This window comes from Podarcis bocagei (assembly GCF_964188305.1).
Source record: "Podarcis bocagei genome assembly, chromosome: 2".
NCBI classification, from domain to species: Eukaryota; Metazoa; Chordata; class Lepidosauria; order Squamata; family Lacertidae; genus Podarcis; species Podarcis bocagei.
The window spans coordinates 61,709,627-61,724,600 of record NC_138126.1 but is presented as its reverse complement, the minus strand read 5'-3'; the positions used below and the strand labels follow the sequence as shown (position 1 = coordinate 61,724,600).

At 38.3% G+C, this 14,974-nt stretch overlaps 1 protein-coding gene across 2 annotated transcripts in view; it reads right to left on the bottom strand.

Moving 5' to 3' along the window:
- Positions 1-14,974, bottom strand: part of USP4 (ubiquitin specific peptidase 4) — a 41,385-nt gene that overhangs the window by 11,467 nt on the left and 14,944 nt on the right. For both annotated transcript variants that reach the window (XM_081185828.1, XM_081185829.1), the window contains 2 exons: positions 14,174-14,257; positions 12,399-12,493 (listed from right to left, as the gene is read on the bottom strand). In XM_081185828.1, the coding sequence (XP_081041954.1) occupies positions 12,399-12,493; positions 14,174-14,257 (179 nt within the window). The remainder of the gene's footprint in view (positions 1-12,398; positions 12,494-14,173; positions 14,258-14,974) is intronic.

Sequence of the window (14,974 nt, the reverse complement as noted above, 5' to 3'; positions counted from 1 at the left end):
CTGGCTCCATGCTCCAGCAGGATCCTGGGTGATGTGATATCACCATCATGGCACATGCTGGGGCTTTACATCGGAGCAGGAGCCTAGTTGGGGCGGAGCATCATGGGACCTAAGGGGAAAAAATAGTAAGTGTCTGCACTGAGTGCTGAATGCCCCTTCTAGTTTAGCCTGGGGGAATTCAGCACAAGTGACGCATGTTGATGTAGTTTTGCCAGATTGATTTGCAGATCACCTTTATTACAATCTGTCAACTGAACATTCAGTAGGAGAAGCAACTTTCCCAAGAATCGCTGACCACCATGTTCTTATAAACGCTTGGACTCAAACTTTACATCCTCCTGCCACTCATGAATGCCTCCAACGCATCTACCATACCACATTAACCAATCCTCTAAGAACTGGTTAAAGTATGTATGCAATACACCTGGAGAGCAATTCAGCTAATAGATTAATACTGGAAATTCTTTGTTAGCTCCCAGCTACTGAAAAAAAAGTGATTTCCGATATTTGCAATATGGTGCCAAAAACAGCACAACTGAGAAAGAAAAAAGGGCAAACATGATAGAACTAATTCAAGTTCCAAAACAGAGGAGATGCTGGAGATTGGTGATCAGCTCACCTAAATTTTCCCTCTCACTTAAAAACTGTGGGGTGGAAGGATTCATTTTTGATCACCACCGTTTCCTTAAGGAATAGAGGTAAGCTTTGCTTTGTGCCATTTTCCAGGTCTACATTATGCACATTCTGAAGCTTCAAGCCCTCCAAGTAGAAATATTACAGGCACCTACATTTTAATTGCTACATATATATGGGTTTAGAATGAATTGGTGCGAGTTTATCACACAAAAACATACTCAATTTTTGCAGGAAAGTGCAAATAGTGACTGCCTGCCATATCTCAACAGGAATGCTATTTCACCAAACAGGGGCAACATCACCCTAAGTTAGCGTTACACTAATTTAGTGTCTTTGTGTACTGCATTCCAATCCCTTCTCATCCTCAGGCATGGATGTGAGGAAACTTTTGCTTCGTTTTTCAGCTAACCAAGATTACTTCTTGTATCCAAGCTGTGCTTACTATTAACGATGTTTTCAGGAAATAGACAGGATCATGAATCACAATTTGAAATTTGAGTCTCTAAACCCTGATAAATGGTAAACAGCTTGTCTGGGTTTGGACATAACGAGTAACTATTATTAGCTGAAGGAGCGTCTCCACCCCCATCATTCAGCCCGGACACAGAGATCCAGCGCTGAGGGCCTTCTGACGGTTCCCTCATTGCGAGAAGTGAGGTTACAGGGAACCAGACAGAGGGCCTTCTCGGTAGTGGCGCCCGCCCTGTGGAAGGCCATCCCTTCAGATGAGAAGGAAATAAGCAGCTATCTTATCTTTAAAAGACATCTGAAGACAACCCTGTTTAGGGAAGTTTTTAATGTTTAATGCTATATTGTTTTTAACACTTGATTGGAAGCCGCCCAGAGTGGCTGGGGAAACTCAGCCAGATGGGCAGGGTATAAATAATAAATTATTATTATTATTATTATTATTATTATTAAGCTGAAAGCTGATTCTCTTGTGACTACACTGGAGGAAAATGGAGGGGACCACATGACCCTAAGATTTGGACATGTAACACTAAACTAAGCTTTAGTAATCTGGGTGTTGCCATGAAAAAGGTCCACCCTTGCATTACTGCGCATCATCCTTAAGTAGTGGGACACCCAACAGGACCTCAGAAGATGTTTGTAACCTATGGGTAGATACATGCGAATGAGGCCACTAATAGCTGAAATGACAAACCATGGTTTGTGGTAGGCTAGCAAATGAGAATTAAGACAATCCTGTTTTGAAACGTGTTTTCAAATTGTGCTTTGTCCTAACCAGAGTTGGGTATGATGACTTGAGTTGACAAACCATGGTTATGGCCATGACTCCAACCCAGAAGATCACAGTATCAAGAGATATGAATGCTGAGTAGACCAAGTATGAAAGCTCTAACATCATCTGCATATATGCTTGAAAGCTCAAAATCATGATTCGCGTTCTAAAATGGGATTAGTACAAAGTATAATTTGCATAATGCTGGAACTGAGATGCCTCGACAAGCCATTATCAACTTCCAAATATATAAGAGCAATGCAGATACAAAATAAGGGAGAGTGTAATATATTAATCACATTTGTTAATAAACCTTAAAAGTTCACTTTACATTTGAAGAACTTCAAATGCTTTAGTTCAAAATGTTGTTCAAATCCATTCTTTCATGTCTAAGTCAGGAAGCCTCCTTTGATCCATCTAACTCAGTATGCTAACTGTCAGAGTCTTGCCAGGGGCTTAGTCAGGAGTCTTTGCCAGCTTCACTGCTATCAGGGACTGTACAGTGGTGCCTCGCAAGACGAAAAGAATCCGTTCTGTGATTCTCTTCGTCTAGCGGTTTTTTCGTCTTGCGAAGCAAGCCCATTGACGGATTAGCGGATTAGCGCTGTTAGCAGCTTTTAGCGGCTTATCTGCTGATCAGATCAGCTGATAAGCGGATTAGTGACTTAGAAAAAGGGGGGGAGGAGGAAAAAAACCCCGCAGGAACTCGCAAGGCATTGTCGTCTTGCGAAGCAAGTCCATAGGAAATTCGTTTTGTGAAGCACCTCCAAAATGGAAAACTCTTTCGTCTAGCGAGTTTTCCATCTTGCGAGGCATTCGTCTTGCGGGGCACCACTGTATCTAGAATTCGGAAAAGGGGAAGGAGGGAAGTGGAGGTTGGAACTGTATGCCCTGCTAGCTTGCAGTGTGGACTAAGCGGCTGAGATAAAGTGTGGACTAAGCGGCTGAGATAAAGCTTGGGCAACTCTGAGTCGTGTTGGAGGAAGTCATTAAAGGAGACTTGGTCTCTGACACCCAACACCTGGTTCTGCTTTGCCTGTATATTCATATGGATTTAAAGGAATATATGATAATGTGGCAATAAGAGTCAGCAGCCCTGAATATAAGGAATACTTCTTAGCTGCTCTTCCACGCCTCCGTCCAGAAGAAACTCTGTGTGCCCTGCTAATTCGCAGTGTGGACTAGGTGGCTGAGACAAAGTTTGGGCAACCACGTGTCGTGTTGGAGGAAGGCATTACAGGTGATTTGGTTTTGGTTCCTGATATTCAACACCTGGCTGTGCCTAGCCTGCATACTTATTTGGATTTAAAGGGACATACGATAATGTGGGAATAAGAAACGTTAGTAATCAGCTTGGACTATAAAGAACACTTCTCGACTGCTCTTCCACGCCTCTATATAGGAAAAATTTTGTGGCTTTAGACGTTTAATATATATACCCTCAAGAATATAAGGACATAAAAGTGTGTACAAACTTAGGTGCTTTAAGACTGTGTTAATACTTTAAGGTGCTTAGGTGCTTTAAGACTGTGTTAATACTTGGTTCCTTACCCCTGCGACACCTTGACAGAGACTAAAGGAGGAAATAACACCAAGACCTTAAAATGACAAACGGTTCAAAGAAGGGGGTGGCAACGCCAGCAGAAAGGAGACCATCGAGACAAGAAGAAGGCAAGGAGACAAAAGAAATTAAAGATTACAGCAGCTTGATGGCGGAAATAAGAAAAGAATTTAAAAACAATGAACAATATATTGAAAGGAAATTTTTTGAAATGCAAAATACTTTGGATAAGAAATTGGAGGGAGTGGTGGGGGAACTGACAGGGAAGGTTAAAGACCTATCGGTGAGAGCAAAGGTTCTTGAGGATTCAGTGAAAAGGGCGCAAAAAGACACGAAAGACAATAAGAGGGAGGTGGACAGGATTAGAGGTGAAATTAAAGAGATAGAAAAGGTACAGGAAGAGTTGTTGGATAATATGGCTATGACACAGATGAGACAAAATCAATGTAATTTGAAATTCCGAGGTATACCAGAGAATCTAAATGAGAATATTAGAACCAAAGTGATAAAAGAACTAGCAACTTGGTTAGATAAGAAAGAGGACGAGATAAGCTACCAGTTAGTAAATATTTTTCGAATAAGGTCAAAATCGATCAAAGTTAAAAAGAAAAAACTGCCAGGAGACGCAATTGCTATGTTCAATTCGTTAGAGATAAGAAATGATATATTGAAACAGAACCACACCAAAAGGTTGTTTATTGAAGGAATCCCAATTATTATCTTTAAAGAAATCCCTTCAAGATTTCTTCGAAGGAGAGACCCATATAAAAAAATGACAAGTCAATTGAAGAAAAACGGGATCTTGTACAGATGGGAGTTCCCGGAAGGCATTTCGTTCTATTTTAAGGAAAAAAGGTTTTAATTGTCTTCCACTTTAGAACTCCAGAAATTTGTAAGGAGATACGAGAAGGACTTTGGAAAGTTGGAGGGAGAGGAGGAAAAGGGGGAACAGCTGAGAGACGAAGAGGGAGAAGGGTGTGAGGAAGAGGAAAGAGAGGAGAATTCAGTAGAAGAAAGCGAGGAAGAACAAAGGGAAGACAAGGAACAGTAGTTCCTACCTAGATTAGAGATCAGTTAGTGTAACATAACAGATGGCTCTAAAAGCACTAAGTTGGAATGTGAATGGGTTGAACAACAAAAATAAAAGGAATCAGATTACGCATGTATTATTGAAAAAGAACTGGGATTTAATCTGCTTACAAGAGACGCATGTAATAAACAAACATAAAAGGGTATTAAGTAATAAGAGATTAGGATTGGATTTTGTGACCTCGGACAAGGTCAAGAAAAGAGGGGTAATACTATACATTAAGGAAAAATTCAATCCACAATTACTGTACAAAGATGAACAAGGGAGAGTGGTTGTAATTCAGATGGTGTTCCAGGGGGAAAAAATAATTGTGGCTGGAATATATGCACCAAATGATAAAAAATCTGCTTTCTTCTTTGAATTAGGTAATATACTGATGGAATGGATGGATCAAAAAATGATATTGATGGGTGACTTTAATGGAGTGGTGTCCCCAAATTTAGATAAACTAACAAAAAGACAGGAGATGAAAGATGGCAAGCTACCCCGATCTTTTTTTGACATGGTAAATAATCTGGGCTTAATTGATGCATGGAGACTTAAGAACCCCGCTACGAAACAATTCACTTTTTTCTCAAACCCAAATCAAAGCTGGGGGAGAATAGACAGTATTTGGATTTCGAATGAACTGGTACCGAACTTAACTAAATCTGAAATCCAACCACGAGTTATATCCGACCACAACGCGGTTACTATTGAACTAAAAAGCAAAGATGTTAAAGTAGGTAGATGGAGAATGAATGAATTCCTATTTAATGATCAGAACATCGTAAATAAGGCCATAGAAACAATTGAAGAATACTTTAAGTGGAATTTAAATGGAGAAACCCCAATAGAGACTGTGTGGGATGCAGGAAAGGCGGTTATGAGGGGATTCTTGATTCAGAAAAACAGTCAATTAAGAAAAGAAAAAGAGACAAAGAAAGAAGAGACTTTACTACAGATTATGGAAAATGAAAGAAAACTGACTATTAACCCTAACGATGAGACTACAAAACAGAATCTAAAAATTTTACAAGCCAAATTCTCCACAATAATAAACCAAGAGATAGAGTGGAAAATTAAATCATTGAATCAAAAGAGCTTTGAATCCGCAAATAAGATAGGGAAGTATTTAGCCTGGCAAATAAGAGAAAGGAAGAAACAAAATACGATTAGTAAAATAAGAGAAGGAGAAAGAATTGTGGAAGAACCTAAGGAAATAAAAAAGATATTTCAAAAATTCTACAAGGATTTATATAAAAGAGGAAACGAAAAAGAACAAGAAATAGACCAATACTTACAAAAATACCACCTAAAGCAAATCCCAAAAGAGGAAAAAGAGATATTAGATCAGAAAATCAGCCAAGAAGAGATAAAGAAGGCAATAAAAAAGATGAAAGCGGGGAAAGCGCCGGGGCCGGACGGCCTTTCGGCCAAATATTATAAAACGTTAAGTAATCAAATATCCCCAGTGCTAGGCGAGGTGATGAATAACATATTGAGGGAAGGAAAGTTGCCAAACACCTGGAAGGAAGCATATATTACATTGATTCCTAAAAAAGATGTAGATAATTTGGAAGTGAAGAATTACAGGCCAATTTCATTACTAAATAATGATTATAAATTATTCGCAGACATAATGGCGGAAAGATTAAAAAAGGTTTTGATTAATAAAATACATAAAGATCAAACAGGCTTCCTTCCAGGGAGACAACTACGGGATAATGTAAGAAACCTGATAGATATTATTGAATACTTGGATATGAAAATAGACAGACAGGCCGCTCTGGTTTTCATAGATGCCGAAAAGGCATTTGACAATATCTCGTGGGATTTCCTAAGGAAAAGTCTAGAAATGATGGGAATAGGGGAAAATTTTAGAAGAGGAATAGAAACAATATATAAGGAGCAGAAAGCAAAATTGGTAATAAATAACACCACCACGGAATATCTGAACATTTACAAAGGAACTAGACAAGGTTGCCCCCTATCCCCTTTATTATTTATAATAGTACTGGAAATTCTCAATGAGAGACTGAGGGAGGCAACAGAAGTGAAAGGAATCAAGGTGGGAAAAAGGGAATTTAAAATTAAAGCATTTGCGGATGATATCGTACTGACCCTAGAAGATCCAAAGGAGAGTGTTAAAGAAGCCTTACAAAAAATAGAGGAATTCGGGGGTGTGGCAGGACTCAAAGTAAATAAGACCAAAACTAAAATGCTGGTTAAAAATTTAAATAAGGAAGAGACGACAGAACTAGAACGAAAGGTGGAAATTATGGCAGTTAAAAAAGTGAAATATCTTGGAGTGTGGATTACGGCCAAAAACTTAAATTTATATAAGGACAATTATGAGGTCACCTGGAGGAATATAAAGAAAGATATGGAAATTTGGGGGAGGATGAAACTTTCCTTTTTGGGGAGGATAGCTGTGGTCAAAATGAATATCTTGCCTAGAATGCTGTTCTTATATCAAACTATACCAGTACTTAAAGGTCTAAAACAATGTAAAGAATGGCAGAAAGCCCTGGCGAGATACATCTGGCAGGGAAAAAGACCACGGATAAAAATGAAAATATTGATTGACAAAAAGGAAAGAGGGGGTTTTTCACTACCAGATCTGAGTATTTACTATGAAGCAGCATGTCTACTTTGGGTAAAGGATTGGATAAAATTGGAGAACAGAGATTTGCTGGACCTGGAAGGTTTCAACAACCGGTACGGGTGGCATGCATACCTCTGGTATGGGAAGGTGAAGGTCCACAGGGGCTTCCTAAACCATATCTTTAGGGGACCGTTATACCAGGTTTGGGAGAGAAATAAAAACCTCCTTGAAAGAAAGACACCCTGGTGGATCTCACCAATAGAGGTATCAACAATTAAGAAGACTAATATGGAAGGGGAAAATGCCACATACGAAGATTTGGTAAGAAAAACAGAACAAGGGTTCAAACTTAAACCTTATGAAGAGATAAAACATTTATTTACTAGTTGGCTACAATATCATGAGGTGAATGATCTGCTGAAGGAGGATAAGAGGAAAACAGGCTTTGATGACAAAAAATCAAGATTTAACATAGAGATAGTAGAAGGAAAGAACAAAACATTATCTAAAATATACGATATGCTGTTGGAATGGTACACAGGGGATGAGGAGGTGAAAGAGGCAACGATTAAATGGGCAATTGACTTTGGCTATAATATAGATTATGAGAGGTGGCGGGAATTGTGGAACAGTAATATTAAGTTTACGGCTTGTACAGTATTGAGAGAGAATGTCTGGAAGATGATATATAGATGGTATCTCACACCGGCGAAGTTGGCCAAAATGTATAGATTAAAGAATAAGACATGCTGGAAATGTGGCGAAGTGGGGGGAGACCTTTATCATATGTGGTGGTTATGCAGCAAGGTGAAGGCCTTTTGGGAATTAATTTATAATGAGCTTAAAAAAATATTAAAATATACCTTTCCCAAGAGACCTGAGGCCTTTCTGTTGGGTATAATGGGCAAAGAAATAAAAAGCGAGGACAAAATAATATTCCTCTACGCCACCACAGCCGCAAGAACTCTGCTGGCACAAAATTGGAAGTCGGAGGCTATACCTGGCATAAGTGACTAGCAGATTAAAATGGTAAATTACGCCGAGCTGGATAGACTAACAGGCAGGTTACGTGACCAAGATGAACAGAAATTCAAGAAAAATTGGAGTAAATTTTGGAATTATATTGGAACAGATTTATAAGATGATCTGGCGGGGAGAGAAAAACTCTATCAGCGACAATCTTAAGATTAAAAATAAATACGCAACCATGGAATTTATTAGAAATCTACCAAAAGGGTGGAGGGAAGTCAAAGACCTGACAGAGTACAAAACAGTTTCTATCTTTATGATTTTCTATGTTTAATTTCTGTGTGTATAAAATGGGAAATGGGAACAACAACTTATGTAATGGTTAATTTGCTTGATATGTAAACTTGTTTGTTTATTTATTTATTTTTTGTTTTTTACTAAATACGAATAAAAATTTAATGCATAAAAAAAATAAAAAAAATAGAATTCATTTTACACAAACATGCACAGCCTTTGAGCTGCCATAATTAATGAAGCATGTAAAGAAGGGGGGGATATCTTGTCTGCTTCAGAAACTGGCAAAAAGATATTTCTAAGTTCGTCTGGAATGGGAAAAAACCTAGAATAAAATATAAAATACTTATAGATACAAAAGATAAAGGAGGCTTCTCCCTTCCAGACTTGAAATTATACTACGAAGATTGTTAGAAGAAGTATGCATGGAAAAATCAATAAAAAATATTTTTAAAAAGGGGGGGGGGGAATCAAACAAACATTTTAGGTAGACTAGAACCGAGATGCTAAATTCTGGTTAAGAGAGGTTTTACCTCTACAAAAGTGTTTTGTTTGCTTTTCAACAAGACGTCCACCACCTGTACTCTAGTGTAATGCAGCCTGTTTCATCATTTGCAGCTCCCAAAGCACCAGGCTACTGAATGGACTCCACAGCACTTAAGAGAGCACTTGGGAGGATTTGTGTCAGTGGCCCATCTCATCTTGACATTCTATAGTGAGACCAAGGCCTTGACCGGTTCACTTACTCTATCCACCAGAAACTCCTGCATAACATTCAGGAATCCACTGCATTCTATTAATCTCCATGGACCTCCACCCCTGCAGTTGGATGTAGGCACCACAATTCCAAACTTCACCAGGAAGTGGTCTGACCATGATGACTGTGTTGTAGAACCCACCCACCCCCTAACTCCACAGAAAGAGACAGATACTACCACTTTCACCACTTGAATCAAAGACAAGATCCAAGCTATGTCCTACCACATCTTAGATAGATGATGAGACAGATGCATGGTTGCCACAGAGACCATGAACTCAAAAACTGGCCCTGAGAGCCTCGGCACACACACTGAAGGTTACCCAGGACAATCATCCTGGGTTCCTTCAATACTATTTTCACAACCACCACAGCCATCAAGGCTGTTGGGAAACAGGGTGGACGGCATACCAGCAGAACCCCTAATCTGTCTCTATGGCCCAACATCAGGTAAAGACATTCACATTCTGCTCTGAGGGCAAGAGGTATACTAGTGAGCTGCACTGAAATTCTAAGAACTATGTCAATAAAGTGGTACCTTGGTTCTCAAACGCCTTGGTTCTCAAACGCCAAAACCCCGGAAGTAAGTGTTCCAGTTTTCTAATGCTTTTCGGAAGTGTTTCTGGGTAACCTGCACCAATCAGAAGCTACACCTTGGTTTTCGAACATTTCGGAAGTAAAATGGACTTCTGGAATGGATTAAGTTTGGTGCTCTCTCTTTTTTGCTATTTATTTTGCGTTTTTGTTTTTGAGACTTTTTTGATTGATTTGTTTTTGTGACTGTGTGGAACCCAGTTCAGCTACTGATTGATTTTGTGACTGTGGAAATGGATAAAAGCCCCCCATCCAAACAATGACTATCATCAGTGCAGGTAAGGGGGAAAAAATAATTTTAATTTTTATCATCTATAATACTGTCTTATTTATTTTATATTACAGTATGTTGATCATTGCTTTCATTTTATGGATCAATGGTTTTGTGAAATAGTAAAATTCATGTTAAATTGCTGTTTTAGGGGTTGTTTTTAAAAGCCTGGAACTGATTAATCCATTTTGCATTACTTTCTATGGGGAAGCATACCTTGGTTTTGGAAAGCTTTGGTTTTGGAACTGACTTCCGGAATGGATTACGTTTGAGAACCAAGGTACCACTGTACCTCTATCCCCAGCACTCAAGTCTGACCTGCTGTTGCACTGAATAACTGGTCAGAGAGATCAGGCCCACCCAAGTCTTACTTATGCTAGGTTAGCCTCTTTATCCTCCACAATCAAGTTGTGGATAAGTAAGTTCTTATTCTGAACCTACCTAGTATTTAACAAAACCATGTTATCATTTTAGAGAGGCTTAATGATGCAGCTCTATAAATACAACACAAAACAAAGCCAGACCCTCCTATTGCCACCAACAAGTTTTCACTGTCACTTGATATCAATAGTCAATCACTGTACTGCCACTAACACCACTTCTCCTAATCTAATTTCGCAATCTGTTTCCCTTTAACTACTTTGATGTTTCCTATTAAAGAAGTGTAAAACAATCTGCTATTAACAAATATCTAATGAAGTCCTAACTAAATACCGAGAGTTTTTAGGAATTTAAAAATAGATAAATTTAGTTGGATTTGTGATGTTCTGCCATCATATCCAATTGCTAGGAACTTAGTTTAAAGGCTCATCTTTTATAGTTCATATTTGTACTCATAGCTCCAACACAATGGGAATACAATCCAAAATGCAATTCTAATACAGTATGCGTATGTGTGCTCGCATGCATGTATGCACAAAAAAAACCTTCTTAAAAAGAGGTGCATTTTAAGATGTCAAAATATACTGCTTTTAAAATGTCTCTGTTTTAGCCATTTCTTACTTGACAGTGATGAACAAGTCCCATCCACTTACTATAAATAAATGTGATATCAGTACCTCGAAAAAAAGATTGAATCTTTAGGCATCGAGCTGGAGCCCCTGTACAATTCTAATGAGCAATACATCTTCCATAATATCCTAACTAGACTAAAGGATGTCGAGAGACAAAATATTATGGCAGCTGTAAACAAAATTTGCTCCCCCATATTCTATGATTTAAATATCTTAGATAGCAGAGCCAATTACGTCACTAAATTAATAATCCCAGCCCAACGTAGGGCTTTTATGCTGGCCCGGTTGAATGTTTTTCCCTCAGCATTTGTCTGGGGAAGATATCAAAACATCCCTAGAAACAAGAGATTCTGCAGATGCTCTATGAATGTCCCGGACACTGTAGAGCATATTCTTTCATTGCCCATTGTACAGCACGCTCCGTCAACGCGTGCTGTCCCCTATTTTGGGCGGTCTGGAACCCCAGCAAGGTGAATGTGTGGCATTCTGCCTATCCGACGTTGACCAAAGGGTAACGGCGGGGGTAGCCGAGTTTTTGGTAGCAGTCCTCCAAGGAGCAGGTTAACAAGGAAAACCACTGATTCTATATGTATATATATATATATGTATGTAGCCAACTGCTGCCTTTTTATATATATTCCAAGGCTTTTACATGTTATTTTCTCTCCTATGGTTTTATTTGCATAATGCCTAATAAAGGTTTGATTGAAAAAAAAATAAAAATAAATAAATGTTGCACCAAACTTGCCCAAACTGACCGACTCCAGGATCAGTTTTACTGGTGCATTTCCAAAAGATTGACAAAAGAAGTACAAGGTAGTGCTCATGATGTTTATCCACCAACATTTCATGTATACACAACTTTATAGGAATGTGTACATGACAGATACTCAGAAAACAATACCTGCAGACACACTGGAAGTTGGGGGAAGTTGGGGAAGGGGTATGTGAGGCAGGCTTACAGCTAACGTTAAAACTAGAATGCAAAGTTTAAGGTTTAGTTTCGAATTGTCACAAGTTCTCCATGCCTAATTTCCCAAGGTAAATGTAAACATTTTCATGCTCTTTTAAGTTCCAAAAACAATAATAATTTTCAGTGGAGATTTAGCATTCCATGTAACATGGCCCCAATGTTTTCTAGAATCTATTGGTACAGCTAAACAATAAAAAACCCAAAAGGAAAATAGCAGCACACAAACACCCCAAAGGTCACTAATTAAACAATATGTGTCCCACTCATCAGAATAGCATACAACACAATGTAAGAACTACTGATCACCCACATAAATTGTGGGTACCAAACAATCTTTTCAGGCTAAACACTCAAATGTAATATAGCAAAAGTTTCTTATCTCTACTCTTCCCAAAGAACCGGTTACTCACACAAAAATGTTGTCCTTTGGCATAATCTGACTTAAGCCTTCATCCATCTGGAAAATTTTGTGAAATCGGTGATTATAAACATCTGTCACCACCATCTAAAAACAGGAAATAGTTGAGAATGGAAGTCAGAATAGCATAATGATAATCAAAATATAAACCAAAGTTACTTGAAGTTTAAGAAAAATATTGAACATTTCTCCTAGGCATTTTCAATATTCTCCAATGAATCACAGAATAATAGAATTGTAGAGTTGGAAGTAACCCTAAGGACCATCTAGTCTAACCCCAAGAGGAAGTATGGTATCAAGTGACTCATGAGATATGCTTAAATAAGCCCACTAAGCAAAAAACCACCAGTGGTCAAATGAAAGAACTAGTACAATATACTGGATCTCAGTGATGAAGAATAGTTAAGACTCCTTGTGTTTGCCAAGAAAACAGATGCCAAAACTGAAGGAATAGAACTGGTTGCTTTAATAGCTTGCCCAGAGAAAAATCTCTTTAAGATTTCAAAATGGGCAATATAATTTGAAAAACAGCTGCTTGAAAGCAAGGATGGCAAAGAGAATGCCTAACAGCCACTGGCAACAAAAACTCTCATCTGATAATAAGCAGTTAGGTAGTGGAATGAAACAGGGTTCTTCTTCTCCCAAGGGTACTGGCCTAGCCACTGCTTCTTCTTACTTCCTTAATCCCAAATGTGTTCTTTTCCTAGCTCAATCACCTTCTCCACCATTTTCAGCTTACAGAGTTGAATTCAAGATAATTAAGGTTGGCTATCATATACGTTAGGGAGCTGACAAAAGAAGTAGGTGGGAACGGACCTGAATACACTAACCAGAATAGGGATTCCCTCCTATTCTCTCAAATCCCCATTTATTTGGTCTGGTTTCTAGAATATCCCTTAAGTTCTGCATGAGATCACCATCATCAAATACACTTTCAAAGAGCCCATTAGAATAGGAATTGTTATTTTTCTTTCTTTCCTCTTAAATATTATCTGATTATAAAACATTAAGATGATGTCTTTCACCAGACGATTTCACAGAATTGTAGAGTTGGAAGAAACCATGAGGTTCATTTAATCCAACCCCTACAATGCAGGAATCTTTTGCCCAACGTGGGACTTGAACCCACGGCACTGAGATTAACAGCCTCGTGATCTACAGACTGAGCTATGTAAGATATAGGAAATAGATAATATTTCCAGTTTAAAGAACTCTTCATTATTACACTAGATCAATTCTCAACTACATACAGAACATTTGCAACATGATACCAAATTCTGCTCGAATCCCTTCCTATTAAATATTTGTAGAATGTACATAATTATCAAGGAGTTATCAGTGCTAAGGATCCAAGGTCTCACTTCGACCCAATGCTCACTTCAAGCACTTGGGGACATTTTTCAAAAGGAGTGCTATGCATAGTTGGTATTAGGGCAAGCAGAACAAGGCCAAGGTCAGAGAACGGGCTCATGCTGACAAGCTGTTCTTGTCAGAGTTTTTATCTGAAAGAGGACAGTTTGTTTTCATCTAAGTTTCTGTATAGACAAACATTTTAACATGTGGAAAGTGGAACGTGACTCCTCACTTCTTGCCCTAAAAAGAAAAATTTACAACCTTTTAAAAGATGTGCCCAATACACAATATCTAGTCACCTTCTTATAATGTTTGTTACAGTTATTTTTAACTAATTCAGGAATCAGTCTACCTAATAACATTTCGTAGAAAACTGAACCCTTTTATTTATCACACAATATTATTTAGCCTTACGTTTTCTGCAGGAACCCCGGAGAATTTTGAGAGTGCATCACACAGGTCAGATACAGCCCCCATCATTGGCACAATTACCTTGTACTGGGGGGAAAAGCAGAACATTAAACTTATACTAAGCAAAATAAACCTTGGTAAGGAACACAATTCTAGACTTAAGGATCAGCATCAGTAACCAGGTTTGATACAGGGTGTGTTTGTGTGTTATAGTCAGACATGGTTAACAGTTTACTGTGAACGTAGCTTCTGCTTTTCTCCTACCTGCTAGTAAGTAGGAGCAACAAACCACTATCCTTGGCTTACTGTTATGTCCAAACCAGCCACCATTGTTTGTGCAATCAAGCAAAATTGTGAAGAAACTACATTTTATTAGGATAAATTTAAATGTAAAAATGTTGTCCTGTTATAAGCACTGCTGGGATTGTAAAAAGCTAATGGTATGACAGGAAAAAACTGGCATTTTTTACTCTTAACTAAAGCTAGAAAGATACACTGTATTGGGGGTTCAGCTTGCAATCTACCAAGAAGCAATTAATACTATTACTAAGGGGGTCACTATTGTTGATATCTAATATTAGTCATATGCAATATACACCCGATGACTTAACTTAATTGATTTCAGTGGATCTACTCTGAGTAAAATTCAGTCAGATACTACCCTATGTAGTTTGTGAGGTATAAGTTATGACACTTAGCAACAAAATTCAGTTTATAGAAGACTCAGAAATATGCAGAAGACTAGGTTGTGAAAGATTGTTTAGTGGAAACTACATCCAAAATTATCAGCCCATAATTACAGGC